This window comes from Stegostoma tigrinum, chromosome 12 (genome assembly GCF_030684315.1).
Source record: "Stegostoma tigrinum isolate sSteTig4 chromosome 12, sSteTig4.hap1, whole genome shotgun sequence".
NCBI lineage: Eukaryota > Metazoa > Chordata > Chondrichthyes > Orectolobiformes > Stegostomatidae > Stegostoma > Stegostoma tigrinum.
In genome coordinates, this window is record NC_081365.1 from 40,128,553 (window position 1) to 40,147,986 (window position 19,434).

General features: G+C 40.9%; 1 protein-coding gene across 1 annotated transcript in view; it reads left to right on the forward strand.

The window, feature by feature from the left end:
• The first annotated feature begins 14,956 nt into the window (after window positions 1-14,956).
• The window catches only part of LOC125457294 (sodium/potassium-transporting ATPase subunit alpha), a 44,268-nt gene continuing 39,790 nt past the window's right edge, over window positions 14,957-19,434 (forward strand). The window contains exon 1 of the mRNA XM_048541316.1: window positions 14,957-15,109. Within this exon, the coding sequence (XP_048397273.1) occupies window positions 15,098-15,109 (12 nt within the window). The 5' untranslated portion in view covers window positions 14,957-15,097. The remainder of the gene's footprint in view (window positions 15,110-19,434) is intronic.

The window sequence follows — 19,434 nt, forward strand, 5'->3', positions numbered from 1 at the left end:
TATATAAAACCAGCACACAACTACATAGCTCACAACTGTGTCCAACATTATATATGATTCTGCAACTGGACAACATTTACATAATCCTGGAAATGAGAAGTATACTGTCAGGGTATTGGTCGCCAACCAATATAGGAGTATCAGTTGGACTTGGAGTATGATGCATTTGTATGTGTTGAAAATGTTATGAAATATCTGGGAAGGATGCACCTTTAGTAGATCCCCAATATTACATATACTGTCACATACGTGTAAACATTCAATTATACCACCAAGGTGATTGATTTGCACTAAAGCACTGAGATGCTGTGGCATGTTGAGCCAGTGATGAGCTGAAGTTGGCAGGTACTTGCTCTGACTTTCATGTTGAGAATTCTCAGTGTCTAGTTTGCTCACCCTAGGTGGTAGGATAGGAAGATGCATTTTAAAGAGATGTGATATACAGTTAATAAGCTTGTTAATAAGCAATTTGCTGCTACCAAACTAGATTCTTGCCTCAATATCCAGTTAAGAGATGCAGTGAGTTGCTCCCAATGTTGAGAAAGGCCTTGCTAACTTTTCATGAGTCTGCCACATTTCACATCATAGCCCTTATCGTTTAAGTGCCTTTAGGACTCTGTCCCTAGCTGTGATCTAAGCACTTTTTTTGTCATGTGTTATACAGACTTCTTCAAAATAATAAATAAATGACTTTTATTGAGTTGGAAATTTTTAGTATGTTCAGTCTAGCATACACACAACTTTCAGTTTGAGTCGAGTCAGTTCTCTGTGAATCTCCCACTCACTCCTCTTAACATTGGCAGATGAACAACATTTTTATTTTCTTTTTTAATTGCAGCCCTGCGGGGGAACTGTCACACCATCACCTCTAACATTACATGTTAACATTATATGTCTATAACATTATAAATCTCTAAAATATATTAGTTTCCCTTCCAATTCTTGTCTATGCTTTTTACGAAAAATAACTTTTTTCGTCTTAGCCACTGGCCATTTCTTGCCTGGGGTACTGCCCATAGTGTAGGGGAATGGTTAGTTTAGATGGCTACACAGCCAAATTGCAGTGCAGTGTAATGCCAGCAGTATGGGTTCAATTCTCATGCCAGCTGAGGTTACCATGAAGGTCTCCCTTTGTTGACCTCTTGTCTCACCTGAGATGTAGTGACCCTCAGATTAAATCACTGCCAGTGTTCTCTCTCTAATAACAGAGCAGCCCTATGGTTTGGTAGGACTATAGTGGTTTTTCTATCTTGTGTGTGAGCCAAAATCCTTTCCCACAGAATACTGATTATGTGGGAACATTACACATGAGTACACACCTAATGTGCATTCACATACGAAAACATGTAGCTAAGTCACATGCTTGTACTGAAAGTCAAAAGACCAGCTGATTCTTTTACTTGTGTGTTCCCCTCAATACCCAGGCAATTTACAACAATCATATTCCAAAGTCAGCTGTATAAAATATCAGCAGAGATTAAGAATCAAGCCTGATCCTTTCCTGAAGCTTGGTTCCAACAGTGCATTTAACAAATACTTTTTACATGTAATCAGCTATTTATGCCATTATTCTTAATGAAATACAAGTGGTAATTTACAAAATGAACTGAATTGTACAACCAGCCACCATAAGATGATCATGTTTCATAATGTTTCCTGGCAGCTCCTTTCTGGCAGAAGCATTGAACTATCCACGTGACCACCTCCTAGACAGATCTTTATGCATGTTTAATTCTGCAGAAGTCTGGGAATAAACACTTCATCAAACCTCTGGAACTTATAAAGAATCATTCGAGCCAAAACAACAGTCTGGTATGAAAGAAAAATAAACTTCAAACAAAGCCTCCCAGCAGTCAATGCTGAGCAGCATTACAAAAGCTTTTCAATGAAAACAATGAATTGCTGACAGGGTTTCTAAAATAAATAGGATGTGACAAGATAACACAGCTCCCCATCTAGAACCACAACACTCATTTGTGTGAAGTCAGTCTTTCAGCTTTCGCACTGTCAGATAAATGCAATCATTACAGCAAAGTCCTCTCATTACAGTTCCAATGACCTTGTGTTTTTTCTCACTGAGCACCAATGTTACTGTCTTGTTTCTGGGTGGTTCTGCTTGGCGTCCGCCAGATAACTCTGTTTGGACTGTGCAGCTGAACTGCCAGCAATACCTTCCTGCCAAAGCAGATGAAATATGTTGATTGAAGGTAAAATGGTGGAGTCACGAAACACTCTCAATTTTAGTTCCTTAAAAACATATGCGCTGATTAGAAGACTTGTTAAAGTGCTACTTTTACTATATTTCTTCACGACTCATTATCTAGTACGTAGTGTTCACTGCTTAGAACAATACAAACTACCAGCATGGACAGAGGTCATTCAATCCATCATATCTGTGCTGTCTCTTTGCTGAAACAATTCAACATGAATCCTACTTTTTCTCCCTGTACCCCTGTAACTTCCTTTACTTCAAATGTTAATCTGCTTCAACTATCTGTTCCAGTAACAGGAAGCAGGAGGTGATAGTAGGATTACCAGCAATGGATACAATTTGGATTGATGTTCAACCAGGTATCTTCAGAAATCGACTAATTTAGGGATTGCATAAGAGGTACCAATGTAAATTGAGCATTAACCAGGGAAGACAGTTACTGGAAATTGGACTATATCTCATAATTCACATTTAAATGACTTCAATGACTTTGACAGGAGTTAACCAGTCCAAAGATGTGCAAGCTAAGTGGATTGGCCATGCTAAATTGCCTACAGTGTTCAAGGGTGTGTGGGTTATAGGGGAATGGGTCTGGGTGGGATGCTCCAAGGGGCGGTGTGGGCTTGTTGGGCTGAAGGGCCTGTTTCCACACTGTAGGGAACCTAATCTAAACTAATCTAACCTAACCAGTAAATGACTGGTCAAATAATTGACTTGCCACACACACGAAGAGCACATGAATGAAGGGAATTTTCAATCTTCTACAGTCAATGAACCATTGAGCAGATCATTGCAGTAGCAACACCCATAACAATTTTCATTCTAAACAGCAACTTTAATGTAGTAACGCACTCTGAAACCTACCAAGACAAAACTGAATTCTCAAACAAACAAGAAACTATTGGGAAAAGAGAAAAAGTGGATTTTAAAGAGAGCTTAAAACGTGAAAAGGCTGAGGTACAGAATTTTAAACCAGGGATTAACTCTGGTAAATGCGGGTTATGGAGTTGGGGTAGGTGTCTGGGGGGGAATGCTCTTCAGACGAAGAGTGAAACTCAATGAGCTGAATGAACTCTTTTTGTAATGCAGGGATTCTAAGTCCAAAATTTCCATTGCCATCCACCCAATTCCATTTTAATCAAAAGTGTCTTTCTCTCTCTCTCTCTCTCTCTCTCTCTTCAAGGTCATTCCTTGCGTTTCTTTCAGTCGAAACTTTGTACCTGCCGCTCAAGGGCCTGATGTTACTTTCATTTCTGGTTCCGCCTCCAGAACACATCACAAGACCAAATCTGGAGCAGGGAGTCGGAGTCAAAATCCGGGCTTGCATTGTGGAGGGAAGAAGTTCATGGGGTATCGGAGAAGAATCCAGAGAGAAAGAGGGTGAATCAGAAGGACAATCCAGGAAGATCTGCAGGGACAGATAGCAGTAACTGCGGATGCTGGAGAATCTGAGATAAAAAGGTGTGGAGCTGGATGAACACAGTAGGCCAAGCAGCATCAGAGGAGCAGGAAGGCAGCTTTGCACCTTGTTATCTCAGATCTGCAGGGAGACGTGGGGATGAGAAAGCCCAGATGAATCGGGAAGAGAATAAAATGAAGGAGAGAGCTCCAGGTGGAGAAAATGGGGAACATGCTAAGCATGAGACACAATGGGGGGAATCTGGAGGATGGGCATTAAAGAGATTAAAAGTTTGTGATTCTTTGGAATTTGATATCACAGAAGGCTGTGAAAGCTCAATCATTGAATATGTTTAAAGTAGAGCTTGACAGATTTCAAAATATCAATGATAAAGTGGTAAGGACATCGAGTGGGAAAGGCACTAAAATGGACGATGAGCTATGATCATATTAAATGGCAAAGCAAGCTCAATGGACCAAATAGCCCAATCCTGCTCCTGCTCCCAAGATCCAAAAGGTCTTGCAAAATTTTTTGGGAGTATTAGTGAATAGCAAGAAAGCAGCTCATGGAAGTCACATTAAAGATATAGGGATCGTGCTTAAAAGAATTACTCCACTTGCTCATATTGTATGTTTTCTTTCTGTCTGTGAGCTAGACGAGGAAATGAGTGGCGGTCAGTATTCAGTCTGGGGAGATAGCAGTGGCTAAATTAAGGAAGGAGGAAGTTTCATTTTAGCACCAAGTCCGAACCAGGTTACACTGACTAGCTCCTTTATTTCCTATAAGTTGTTTTAAAGATTTAAATCTCTCCAAGTTGAAGATAGGGCTTACAATAGGTTTAGCTTGATAATCAATCTACCTTGAGGTGGGGTGATAAGAATAGTAAAACCATAAGTAGAATAAAATTTCATACTGTACATGTGACCACCCATGTTTGAGTGCTGCTGTATTTCATTTGATAGAAATGATGCTAGTTCATAGATCATAGAATCCCTATGGTGTGAAAGCGGGCCCTTTGGCTCACCCTGAACCTCAAAGCATCACAACCAGACTCACACCCCTTTAACCCCCCTAATCTATACATCCCTGAACACTATGGGCAATTTTGTACAGCCAATCCACCTGGCATCTTTGGATTGTGGGAGGAAACCAAAGCACCTGCAGGAAATCCAGGCAGACACGGAAAGAATGTGCAAACTCCACACAGACAGCCGCCCGAGGGTAGAATCGAATCCAGGTTCCTGGCACTGTGAGGCAGCAGTGCTAACCACTGAGTTTGATAACTACTTCAATAAAAGAGCCACAGTGGGACCATGAAGCAGGTGGTGTTCATCAACTGGTAATCCACAGATCCCCAAACCAGCACTTTGAAGGCATGGGTTTAAATCCCAGCACCCCTCCTAGTGCCTCAAACATATGTAACTATTAATATTGTAGTATATAAGCAAGGTCTTTTGCTTTTTGAATAGTTTCAAAGTCCCACGTTTGTTTGTTTACTTGATATGCAGCTGTACAGAACCAAACTGCATCTGTGGCAATGCATATATAGAGATTTTTCATGAATAAAGAAAATAAAAGCTGATGGAACTTACTTTCACATAATAATTTGGAAGTATAAAGCTAGTCCTGGTAATAATGACCATAAAACCATCATCAATTATATAAATCCATCTGGTTCACTGATGTCCTTTAGGGAAACAATCTATTCACTGAGCTTGACAAACATGTGACACCAGATTGCCCCATGTATAATAAACCACTCAGTCCAAGTGCAACAAATGATGTCCTTGCCAGTGATGCCTATAACCCATGAATATATTTGTAAGGAATTTTGTAAACCTTTCTCTTTATATACTTTTTTAAAAACACTAATACCATTATTCAAAACTTTTATCCTGAATTTCAGGTTTTTCCCAATATTTGGTTAAAAATAATACATTCAATCATATTGCAAGAAAAAATAGTTTACCAGACTACACCTGTGAATCAAATTGGCTCAAAAAAAACTTGCTAAGTTTTGTTCAGTAAGTGCAATAATTAATTCAGAGGTGTGAAAAAAACAATTTTAGAGATTATGTGCACAAACCAACAAATTCAATTATGGTTTGCCAATGTAGGAATGCTCTGGTATCTACCAACCTCAGTCACGCTTTTTAAGCAGCCAGCAATGCAGCTCCTGCACTTTGATACCATTCCTAGATTCTTTACTGTTCTTTCTGCTTAGCCAAATCAGCTTGTGCAACCATTCTGTCAGGACATTCCCCCTGCTATCTCATTATACTACCTCTGCTACTGCACTCATTGCCCACTAAGGGTCATGTTCCATTGCTTTCACTATTGTCTGCAACATCATCTCTCCTTCACTCTCATTCCATTCCAACTTTCCACTGCATTAATACTGTGTAGACTGTATGTTGCCTCCTTGTGAGCCCAGGACACCTCACCATCTTACCGCTTCTCCACCCCCAGCTGCACTAAAACTAACAGCTGTGCAACCCTCTTCTATCTCACTCAGTCCTTCCCTTTCTCTCATTCTGGAGAAAACAGCCCACAAGAACACTGAAACAAACAGCCTATAGCGGACATGCGAACGTGTGCCCAACAGCACTGTTAGCAACTCTCTTTTTGAAACTTCCCACTGTTATCAGCCTGCACTTGGGGTTTGTTTCTTACCTATCGTGCTGCAGCCAGATAATCACTTCCTATAGTTTATCTTACTGCTCAAACTCATGGAAATTTGGTGGCACCAAGGATTTATCCTTTGGTTCTCCAATTCTAATACATATGCTTCCCTCATCATTGAAAAACAACCAGCAGTTTTCACACATATGCTGTCAGCAGTCAACACCTCAATCATGCCACTGTTTTTAAATTGTCAGGCTGCTTGTCCCACTTTTAGCAGAAGATGAGCAGAAATTTCCTCGAACTAGGTATTGGAAAGACCGGGTCATTGCTCTTTAGCCCCACCACCTGCTCCATTCTTTAGCCACTGATTCCATTCCCTGGCAACTGTCTGAGGCTGAATGATCTTGGTGTTACAGTTGTTTTGAGGTGAGTTTCCACCCATGTCTGTAAAGCATTATGGGAATTCCTATTTTCACTCTGTGACAATGTCCAGCAGTGCCTCAGCTAATATACTGCTAAAACCCACATTCCCTTTGAATTTTATTTTACCTCGGAACTCCATGATTACAATGCAACAGTGGCAAATACCCCATGCTCTACCTTTAACTGCCAATTATCCAAAGCCCTGTTGTCTGTACCTCGACCTGTACAAAGTTCCACACACTTAATCCTCTCCAGCCTTACAACCTAACGAGATATCAAAACATATCCAATTCTGGTTGTTTATACCTCTGATATTAACTATTGGTGGCGGTGGCTTGAACTAAGAAGACACAAAGTTCTAGAATTCCTTTCCTAAGCCTCTTTACTGCACTTCTGTCCTTTAAAATATGCCTTAAAGCATAACTCATTTCACAAACTTTTGATCTGTTGCACTAATATCTCCTATTATGCCTTGTCATCAAGTTTTCTTTGATCACAGTCTTTTAAGATTCCTGGGATATTTTACTTGGTTAAATGGTCCATACTAGTACAAGTTGTTTCAGTTTATCGAATCTTTCTTTGTAAAAGTTAGATGCCACAAATTAAAGCAACAGTGACTACACTTCAACAGTACAGCATTAGTTTTGAAGTGATTGAAATATCCTTAAGATGTGAATGGTGCTATATGCAGAAAAGTTCTTCCTCCATTTCGTTAATGGATGAGAAATGCTTGGATAATAGTTAAAAGAAAATAATGATGGAAAAAGCTGGACAAGAATGCTATATTTTACCAGTGTTCTAATGCAGAAAGGGAAAGATGGCCAATCATCATGTTTATCGTGTAAACGGCACTATTATGACACCTGCATTTTGTCATTCTTTGTAAAGTAAAAAAACAAATTGCTATCTGTATTTTTGCAATTGTTTCATCAAAGAAAAGCAGTAAAAAGAGCTGCCTGGTAGCTTCATTCTAGTTCTTACACATATTTTGAACAGGCACAAGACAACTTGAATGCACAAAAGATACTTTGTGCTAAGAGAAAAACAACTATTTGAATTTCACACCAGCAGCCCCCACCCCGTGCCGCCCCTAATTACTTGACTTATTCCACCCCTAAATACATTCTGGTTGTTTGCTGTAAGGATGGTATTTCATGTATAATCAGGCATTCAGACTGTTAACTCCTTTGAAATTACAAATTCCCCTGGTTTACTTTATATCATCTTTGTTAAGAAGCATAATGCTACATTATTTGTGAACATTCACTCATGGCTGATGCACTCTTGCTAGCTCTCCCTTACATTCCAGTTGATAAGCAGGTATCTAGCATGGAACAGGCTTCCATTATTCATGTTCTTGTGTGCTTCCCTAGCAACCAATTAGTTTTTATCTAAAATGTAACCCTCAATTCTGCAACATATTTGCCAAATCCTACTCACTTTTATAAGTTAATTTTTAAATTTCCACAGAAGTTAAATGTACTTTGAGAAAAGATATATCTGTTTATATTTGTATATTTATGTAGTTGCTGCCATGAGAACCAAATCCAATAATTTGATAGTTTCTCAACCTTCAAAGTATGATGGCTGAGGTACAATCTTGCTTGGGGCACATCTAAATGAGGAAGGGTCAAGTTACATCCACAGGATTTGAACTGGCAGCAGTTCAAATGTGGAAATCTTGTCTCTCTCTTTCACTCCCTTTGCAATACACTGCGACAGAATTTAAGAAATGCTTCAAACACAGTGCATTGCTAAAGGCAGATTGTGCTGGTTTTAACTGTTACAACTTGCTCTGACCTGTCTTTCTGAATGTGAAAGAAAAGCACACCAGGGTTAAACTTTTCCTTCTGCACTTGAAAAAGAGAATACTTCCACAATTAAGAACTCAGAAAAAAAAGTCCTGTCTTAGAGATGGATTTCTGACCTGGTGTGTTGCTTGCATTGCTGATATGACACTATCTTAAAATGCACAGTTCCCAATTGGGTTTGAGGCAAACCCAGATCTCCCATTAGCGGGATGAAAAGCACTGGTGAGAACTGGCTCCAAGTCAATGCTCAAAGCCAGATAACAGGCATGACTGGGCTTGCCATTTTATTTTCCTCTTGCAGATTGGGCAGAGGTTCAGAGAGCAAGCAGCCTCATGGTGCAAGAACTGGCCATATGATTAATCATACAGTGTTCAATCCACATTGTTCAAATAATGGTAAGTTGATGGTAACTTTATGCATCACCCAAGTATTTTAGGTCAAGCACATCACAGGTCCTTGCTTTGGTCCCCCGAGTGCATAAATATGCCCCAGATCATTTTCTCTTCCTGGTTGCTGCTTCATAAATTTCCTCTGGCCCTTATCTTGGCTGTTAGCAAGTCTTTGAGTTTAACAGCAGCTTAATTTGAGGGGAGGAGTTTGTCAGTTCCCCATGAAAAGGCTTCACTTTGGAAGTTATGGGGTGTTCTGCATGCATGCCAGGGTTATGGCCGTGAGGAAGAAGTTTCAGGAAAATCAGTACAGACAAACAACACTGTGACTTTGAGTCCTTTATGAACCTTCAATGGCTTGAAGCAGGGATGTAAGCTGGACCTGTCATTCTTCACTATGTTCTTTGGCAGGATGCTGTAGCAGACTGCAGATTTCACAGACAGTGCTTTTGAAATAGAAAATACAATCAGGAGTAGGCTACTCGAATATTTGAGCTTCAATATGCTCATGGCAAATCAATCAACTCAGTACTTTGTTCCTGCTTTCTTGATCCTTTTGGATCTAAAAACAATATGTAAATCCTTGAAAATATTCAAAGTTTTGGCCTCAATCATTTTCTGTGGCAGAGAATTCCACAGGCTCACCACTCGCTAGGTAATGAAATTTCTCCATGTTTCAGTGCGAAATGGCCTACCCTGCGTCTTTAAACTGTAACCACTGGTTCTGGGCTCTCCAGTCACCCAAATATCCTTCCTGCATTTACCTTGTCCAGACCTGCTAGAAATTTATATGCTTCTATGCTATCTCATTCTTTCAAACTCCAATGAATATAGTTCTGGCTGATCCAGTGTCTCTTCATATATCAGTCCTGCCGCCAGAGGAATTAGTCTGGTAAATGCTTGTTGCACTTCATTCAATAGTCAGAACACCCTTCCTCGGATAAGGAAACCAAAACTGCACAAAATACGCCAGGTGTGGTCTCACCAAGGCCCTGTACAACTCTAGCAAACATCCCTGCTTCTGTACTCAAATTCACTGACTATGAAAGTCAGCAGGTCATTTGCCTTTTTCACTGTCAGCGGCACCTGCATGCTTACTTTCTTGTATCTCCTTGTTTTTAATCTACCATTAATACCGTCTTCCTGTTTTTGTTACCAAAATGGATTGTGTCACATTTATCCACATTGCACTTCATCCGTCATGCCTTCACCAACACACTCAACGTGTCCAATCACACTGAAGCATCTTGACATCCTCTTCACAATTCATGCTCCTACTCAGTTTTGTGTCATTTGCAAACTCGGGGGTATTACATTTAGCTTCCTCACCTAAATTATTAATATGTATTGTGAACAGCTGGGGTCCAAGCACTGGTCCCTGCAGTAGCCCATTAATTACTGGCTTGCACTTGTAAAATGACCTGTTTAGTCCTACTCTTTGTTTCCTGCTGCCATTTCTCTATTCATGTCAGTACGCTAACCCCAATCCCATGCACCTTAATTTTACTTTTTTTTGATGTTTTTATTCACTTCTGGACTGATGAAGGTTCCTGCAGCCTCAGGCCCCTTGACAAAGGCACAGGAAAAACTCACCCATAAGCTTCTTTACCCTGATGCCTGCACTCTCCTCATCCACAGCCATTCAGATCTACCATGTATAACAACAAAATTTTCTAAAGTAGAAAAGCTCTTGAGATTAGAGTCATACAGCCATGGAGTCATAGAGATGTACAGGTTGGAAACAGACTCTTCGGTCCAACGTGGTCCATGCTGACTGGGTATTGTGGATAAATCCAGTCCCACTTGGCAGCATTTCACCCATATTCTTCTAAATCCTTTCCATTCATATAGCCATCCAGATGCCCTTTAGATGATGTAATTGTAATATCCTCCCTTCACCACTTCCTCTGGCAGATCATTTCGTACACGCACCATCCTCTGCATGAAAAAGTCATCCTCTAGGTCCCTTTTAAATCTTTCCCCTCTCACCATAAACCTATGCCCTCTGGTTTTGGACTTACCTACCCTGGGGAAAAGACTTTGTATATTTACCCCATCTATGTCTCTTGTGATTTAATAAACCTCTCTAAACCTCCGAAAAACTCGAGGGGAAATAGCCCCAGCCTATTCAGCCTCTCCCCATAGCTCAAACTGTCCAACCTCGGCAACAACCTTATAAATCTTTTCAAGTTTCACAACATCCTTCCTATAGCAGGGAGACCAGAACTGCATGCAATATTCCAAAAATGGCCTAACCAATGTCCTGTACAGTCACAACATGATCTCTGAAATCCTATGCTCAATGCACTGACCATTAAAAACAAGCACCAGCTTGCACCTCAACAAGAATATGGATCATCAAGTATTGTCATCAAGAGACCAAGCTGAATGATGTCAAGCAATTTAGCCATATGGGGAACATCACCTTGTTTCATGAATTGGGTACAGGGTGTTTGTTTATGCCACATTTTCTAGGCTCATTCAATTTGGGAGCAAACAGTCCTAGGCTAAGGCTGCATGGTTGCTCTGGTTGCTACTAGTTGATCATCGAAATTATCAATGTCCTGAGCTGTGTGTTTGCAGAATTAGGACTGAGGTTCCCAGTGGCATCCTACACCTGTCATTTTTGCCCCTCTCCTATTGCTGCAAGACTTGTGTTGCAGTTGGTGTAGGTCAGTTCTTCCTTCCTCCCTGCATAAAAGTGGAGTGCAGTTTATGCTTATAGACACAACCAATTGAGCATTTGTCACGGCCCAGTGAACCAGACTGGTGACAGCAAGATCGTCAAGCCATAGGTTTGCATACAGAGTTGCGCTCTCCAAGCTGGGTTCCTGACCTTTCTTTGTCATTTTATCAATGGCTGGTAAACCAACAAGCATAGTCTATGAAACGTGGTGTTGTGTGTCTCTGGTCCAGAATATGATGGTCATTTGAATCACTTGGAATCCTTCCTCCCTGGATGATTATGACTTAAAGGAAGGAAGTGAATGTACAGCATCCAAATTTGCAGATGACACAAAAATAGGTGGAAAGGCAGGTTGTGACCGGGATACAGTTTACAGAGAGGTATTGATCGGTTTAGTAAATGGGCAAAAATTTGGCAAGTGGAGTGTAATGTGGGAAAACCTGAAGATGTTCATGTCAGAAGGCAGAACAAAAGAAATGAACAATAAGGTTCGTGAGTAGATTTGTAGCTCAGGTTGTGGATGCTGTGGTTGGTTTGCTCACCTAGCTGGTTTGTTAGTTTGCAAACTAACGAACCTGCTTGGCGAGCGAACCAACCACAGCAGAAATGAACAATGGAGTGATACGTAGAGATATACAGCATGGAAAGAGACCCTTATGTCCAAGTTGTCCATGCCAACCTATCGTAAATTAATATAGTCCTATTTGCCACCATTTGGCCCATATCCCTCCAAATCCTTCCTATTCGTATCCCCATTTACACAGAGCATTGCAATACAAAGGGAGTTTGGGATATTTGTGGTCACAACACAGAAACCTAGCACACAGATGCATCAAGTAATCAGGAAGGTTTATGGAATGTTGGCCATTATTTCAAAGGGTTGGACTATAAGCGTAGGGAAGCCTTAGTGCAACTGTACAAGGTGCTGGTGAGACCACATCTGGAGTACTGTGAGGAGTTTTCATCCCCTTGTTTATGGAAACATATCATTTCATTGGAGGTAGTTCAGAGAAGGTTCACCAGGATGATCTCTGGCATGGAGTGATTTCTTATGAGTAAAGGCGAAACAGGTTAAGACTCTACCACTTGGAGTTTAGAAGCATGAGCGCTGATCTCATTGAAACATACAAGATTTTTAAGGGGCTTGACAGGGTAAATGCTGAGAGGATGTTTCCCCTCATGGTTGAGCCTAGGACCAGGGGACATATTCTCAGAATAAAGGAGTGCCAATTCAAAACTGAGATGAGGACACATTTCTTCTCTCAGAATGTTGTAAGTCTTTGGAACTCCTTGCCACATAAAGCTATGGGGGCATAGTCCTAGTGTAGATTTAAGGCTAAGATAAATCAATTTTTGATTGGCAGGGGAATCAAGGGTTACAGGCAAAAGCTCAGGATATTGATAATTTTGATGATGGCCTGGATGACATCATCACTGGTGCATCCTGAGCAACCATGCAGCCTATCTTTAGGACTTTGTTCCTGAAAATGCAGGGAAGTGGGGTTGAGGAATGTCAGATCAGTCATGATCTTGTTGAATGGCAGAGCAGGCTCAAGGGGCCAAATGGCCTACTCCTGTCCCTATATATTCCAGTTGTGTGGTGCAGCTGTTACCATTATCAAGGAACACGCAATAAATGCTAGTCAGTCAGTGATGATCATGTCCCACAAGTGAATTAACAAAAGTTCATCATTTTTGCACTATGGTTTGACCAACAGCCAATGGTGTGCCAGGCTGCAGTGTCTACAGCCAGCAGTGAGACTTGAGTGCAGGTGATGAACAGGTATTCCAGTCCATTCTATGAGTAGGGTGTAGCTTACTGAAGGTAACTCTGGTGGTCTGGGTTCAAGTCCCACCTATTCTGAAGGTGTGTAATAAAATCTCTGAACAAGTTGATTTTTAAAAAAATACTAACTCTATCTGAACACTCCATGACAGAAGCATACAGAGTGTTTAAACATTCTCTTGTGTGAAATGTTGAGCGTAATATAGTGAAAAAAGTAATAAAATATATTCTTATCACAATTTTCCGTATTCTTGCTAGTGAGGGCATCACACAGGCAGTAACTTGTTTTGAGCACTTGATATATGATTAGACCTAAAATAAATACTGTTGCTTCTCCCAGCACTTGTTGGTAAGTTTCTTGTGTGGTGAGCTACTAAGTCACACTGAATAGTAAAGCAACAGTTTCAATTCCTGCTTTGCGCAAAATTTCGTGATGTTTGCAGTATTGCTGTGTTTCAAGGTCCCTTATCCCTCCAAATCCTTCCTATTCGTATCCCCATTTACACAGAGCATTGCAATACAAAGGGAGTTTGGGATATTTGGAGTGGATTAAGGAAAGGGGAAAATAAACCACTCAGGCTTCCTGATCCCAATTAGTAACCCATGTTAGAAAAATATTGGCACCGGCAAATTGCATACTATCATTCGGTATCTTTGAATATGAAGACGGGTTATGTAGTACTGAACTGGGAGTTTTGATCTAAAACATGCTTCAAAGCAAGTTGCGCCGATTTGGTGCAGAAAGTTCTGTTTCCAGCAGAGGGCAACAGTCAACCCGTCCCCGATTAATTTAATAACTGTGGGTTTTCAAACAGACTTTATCGACGGTGATTATCTTGGCTCTTACACTGACTAGAAATTGTAAAGGAGATAGATTGAAGCTAGATAGAAGATAGAAAGGAGTTGTAGAACACACTGCTTTCAGATTTGTTGCATAATCCCGCGAAGACAAACGCACACCGCGTCCCGTACAATGTTGAAAGAGAATGAGCTTCTGTAAGGGGATTCGTATTGCTTTGTAAACTTTACCAGGACTGAAGTCCTCGAACACTGTAAACTTTCTTAGGACGTCAGTTCCCCCTCGCAGAAACAAGCTTAAGAGTTGTAGTGAACAGATAAACATTCACATGATCTACTGTAAGCCACTGCGCGTGTGTGTGTGTGTGGGAAGCCCGGGGAGAACGTACATTGCCACTGCGCTTCCTCCTCTCTCTCTTCATTTCCCCATCACATCCACCCATTTGAAGGCCAATGCAACATGCAAGACGGGTGAAATATACTTGGGCTTGTTCAATCCGGTTCTCCCGTGCTTGGCGTGATGGTGGTGTCTGTACGAGACTCGTTCACACTCGGTCAGATCCCCTCTGGCTTTGACAACTCAGCCACAAACCCCTGTCTCCGGAAGCCGGGATCGCCGTTGCGCCTGCTCGGTCCTCGTTCCCTCTCTGTCAATCACGACACTTCCCGTGCTCCGATTGGGCACTCTTGGCCTTGCGTCACAGCATCCGTGTGATTGACAGGCAGAAACCGCACTCCCATTGGTGGCAATGGTCCTGAGGGCGGGGCGATAGGTGTAGGAAGGTAATTTAAGGGGCTCCCACCCACCCGCCGCGCTGCACATTTTCATCCGGTTCCGGTGGATGAGGGGGGCCACGTGTGGGGGGGGAAAAAAAATAAGGAAAACAAAAAAGTACTTCAGTTTATTTAATTTCTTTACTTTTAAAAGAGTACTTTATTTATCATCCGATCGCAACCTGAAGAAGAAATGGGGAAAGGGGTAAGTAAGGGGGTGATGTTTGTGTGTGAACTTGGTTGAAGTTAGTGGGTTTGTCTAGGGAGGTGGGCTGGAGGTTGAGTGGAGCTGGAGGAGGCCCCAAGTCGGACTGGCGCTTCTCATAGAGCCATTAGGGGCAGGATTCATTATACTCAAAAGGCAAGAGGGCTGACTCGCCTGCTGTTGGAAAAAGAATTAACCAAGTTCATATACCCGGAGTGTTTTCTTCTTGGGTGATCAGGCTTTGTGAACACAGCCCTAAGAGGAATTAAAGCTAACAGTCTTGGAGCCACTGGATTCTGAACTGGAGAGGGAGTTAGGGCTGACTGCTCTCTCACCCGTTCAGTGAGTATCTAGTTGTTTTTGAGGGGAATTGTACAGGTCCTAAAGGTCGGAACATCTCTTCGACCCGGCAGGAGAACTGAACAGTGATGTATCACTGTGTGTTACAAGGAATCAAACTGAGCGAAAGTTAATTTATTTCCAGATTGTCATCCCAAATAGAGGCTTACTTTCTTTGAGATTTTCTGTTGTAGATATTGTGCGTAGTATGAGTGTAGAGTGCTTGTGTGGGAGTGAATGTTCCAATTAGTTCTGTAGTTACAACCGTGAAAGAACTACGAGGCAGGGTGTCGGTCGTAGGTTTCTCCTGTAACCCTTACTAACAAAAGAAGCATTGTTTAATGTTTTTCCCCGTTTTATAAAATTGGTAGTGTGCGGTGATTAGTTACAAGTTACCAATTAGGACATGTAGTTAATGTAAAGTGGGGGGAAAAAAAAGAAGCTGTTCATAAACTTGCTCAAAGAGTCGGCATTCGTCGTATCCCTGTCTGTAGATAAGTGTGCGGTTAATACATTTTCGTTGCATGCGTAATGCCTTAAAAAATAAATCTATAAATGAATTCGAGAAACAGAAGTATCGAAGTTGGTGGGGCCATGGGGAGGGTGTGGTGTGGGCTAGAGGGTGAGAAACTGACATAGATACACACCACTAAGCTGCAACCAAAAGCAAACTAAGTACTGGGATCCCAAACAAAAGTTGCTGAGAAAGCTCAGCAGATCTGGCAGCATCTGTGGAAAGACATCATTTAACATTTCGGGGTAAAATTTCTCCTGAAATCCTCGCTAAGCCTCCTGCCTTCCATGTTTAAAAATTATGTCCCTTGTTGGCTGTCTAGGAGAATAGATGTTTCTACTCACCCACTTCACTCCCTCATAATCCTGGAGATGCTTATGCATGGTAGTGCACATCTGAACAAGTTGATTAAAATATCTCCAAAGTATTCCCATAGCCTTGAGCCAAAAGGCCTGTGTTCAAGTTGCTCCAGGTATGTGTCATATCAGAACAGGTTGATTGGAAGTAGCCCCGCAATTAGGTGCCCCTCAACCTTCTCTGTTCAAAAGCAAACAACCTAAATTTATCTAATGTCTCTTCTTAGCTAAAATATTCTATCCCAGCCAATAACCCAATGAGTCTCCGCTGCACCCTTTCCAGTGCAATCGCATCCGTCCCATAGTGCAGTGGCCATACGTGCACGCGGTGCTGCAGCTGTGGCTTGACCAAACTTTTGCACAGCTCCAACATAATGTCCCTGTTCTTACTGAAAAGTGGAGCAGGCATGAAGGGCCTAGTGGCCTATTCTTGTTCCTTGTTTATATGTTCAAAATTCCAAATGCTAGAAAGAATGTAGCATCAGAGCAAGTCCAAGAATAATTTGCTGGAATGAAAGCAGAATTGACCAGGCGGCAGCAATTTCTTCTAGGAAAGTTCAAGGAATGCTGTAACGGTGGTCTTTCAGATTATGAAAGTAGAAGCAGATGTTCCACTCGGACAAGATCAAACCCAAAGGCTGCAAATGTAAGATATTCAGTAATAAATCTAATTGGAAGTTGAGCGATTTTTTTTTTCCTAGAGAAATGATGAACCTGCTATCTCAGGAATAGTTGAGGTGACTAGCATAGATCTGTTTAAAGGGAAACCAAGTGAACATGTTGCAGAGAAGGCAATAGAATAATATGCTGATGGAGCTTGGAGAGATGAAGGATCTGTACGTTGAGACATCTAGTACAATAAGATCATGAACCTAGAAGACCCTTTTAGAGATCATATTTTTTCTTTTAGAATGTCTAATTATCTTACCCAGACAACAGCAAGGACAGACTTGAAATTTTTATGGCCAAGTTAGATTCTTGATTAATAAGGGAGTCAAAGTGTAAGAGGGTTGACGTGAAAGTTGAAGACACAATTTTATCAATTAATATATTCTGTATGTTAGATTCAGAAGGATAGCAAAAGTCTCTTGAAGTACATTAGTATAGGTCTGTTGGGCAGAGTGGCCTGTTTCAGTGCGCTTAAAAAAATTTATAACATTGATTGCTTTAATTCCAAAAAGTCATTGTACCTGTCAGATCTGTTATAGTGATTCCTATTCTGTCATATTAAATGGCGGTAATCCTACTTAGCATTTATTGTAACTTTATTTCACGTGCTTGCTTGCAAACACGCTGTATCAAAGTCATAGTCCAGGTACACTAAAAGAATAATTTCGAAGCAATCATTTACTAACAGACCTTGAATATTGCTGAAAATGGCAAATCTTTTCATCTTGCGCACACGGCAAATACAAGAGTACTAAATTTAAAATAACTGCAACAGTTCATGTCATAGGAGAAAAGGGTGCTCATTGATTGTAAAGATGACTGGTTCAAAAAACAATGATATTCTTGGTTTTTCTGAGTTCTGAGGTAAATGAGGGCAGAACATAACCCTTCAGTTTGCAGGTAAGAGGTCATTGTGTTTGAATCATTGTTGTTCTGATCAAGCTTTAAATCAGTGACAAAGATTTTAAAAATGGTAAGCATTAAAAGAATATATTTAATTTGATCAGCTAGTTGATGAGACATACAACCTATGTATGTGACATTGCACTGGAATTAACATTCTTGTATGATCTTTTGGTTGTCCGCACACTTAAGAGTGCACTCAGGCAGCAGAACTAGTAAAATCAAAAACAAATCTACCATTCATTGTGATTCTAAGATTAGGAAGTATTACTGAACCACCTTGAGTGCTAATAGCTAAACTAGAAACCAATTTAAGATAATTGGACAAGGTAATAAAATTTCTCATTTACCCTTACTGGAAGCAATGTGGTTCTTATACAGCGACCCTCCTCTATAAACAAATTAAATGTTCAAACTTTGTACCTAGTTTGAATTGCCAGTGAACCTATGGTGCCATACATTCTCCATGGCAGTGCCTTGGCTAATCAGAGTTGATTTTCAGCCAATTGGTACTTTTTCTCCTGTAGTATTAATTGTAATCAATTGAATTTTGGCATTTTTGCAATTGACCTGATGAGTGCAAGACATAGTTTCAGCAGCCTATCTCTGTGCAGCAGCATATGGTTCTATAGGAGAAAAACTTGCGCATTAGAAATAAATCAAACTAATTTTTTGCTAAATCATTTCTATTACAATTATGTTAGTAAGAGAAAATGTCAACACTTGATCCTGAAGATGAAGTGAATTTTATTGGATTAGAGGTAGTGCAAATCATGGATCACCACAAATACCACTACTTTGTGAATTCAGTGGGATGTACAATAATAGTAATGATCATTTGGGGGGATTGTGGGCAAAGGGATTGCAAGAAGTTCAATGTATATTTTACATTTGATGAGGTGATGACTATGTCTAAAACTCAATTCAATTTCAAAAGGATTCTGGCACTGAAAGCTGTAATCCTGCAATCTTTTGAAGTTCTGAAGTAATGTGATGCTCAATCACTGAGTCACATTTCTGTGCCTGACCTGACGAAATATGCAAAGAAGTATTTTTATCCATTTTTTCTTTTCCAGATGAGATCAGCTCTGCCTTTTTTTCTGCAGTGTTCCTTAAACTTGTATCTTTGCCCATCTCCAAATTGCTTTGACTGGTAAATAGTAAAGCTAAAGGTGAAAAATAACAATGCAATAGTTCAAGATGTTTTTTATTTTAATACTTTGACAAGCTGGTGACACATCAAATGTCTTGGGGATCCTCTTGTGGTTGAGTGGTAGAGCCCCTACCCCTGGACCAAGAGATCCAAGTTCAAGTCTCACTTCTGGAGGGGCTGTGTAGTAACATCTCTGAGTGGGTTGATTGGAAAAGTAGATAAGTTTTGGGCAGCACAGTGGCTTGGCGGTTAGCACTGCTGCCTGACAGCACCAGGGACCCCGGTTCAATTCCACCCTTGGGTGACTGTGGCGTTTGTGCATTCTCCCCATGTCTGTGGGTTTCCTCTGGGTGCTCTGGTTTCCTCCCACAGTCCAAAGATATGCAAACCA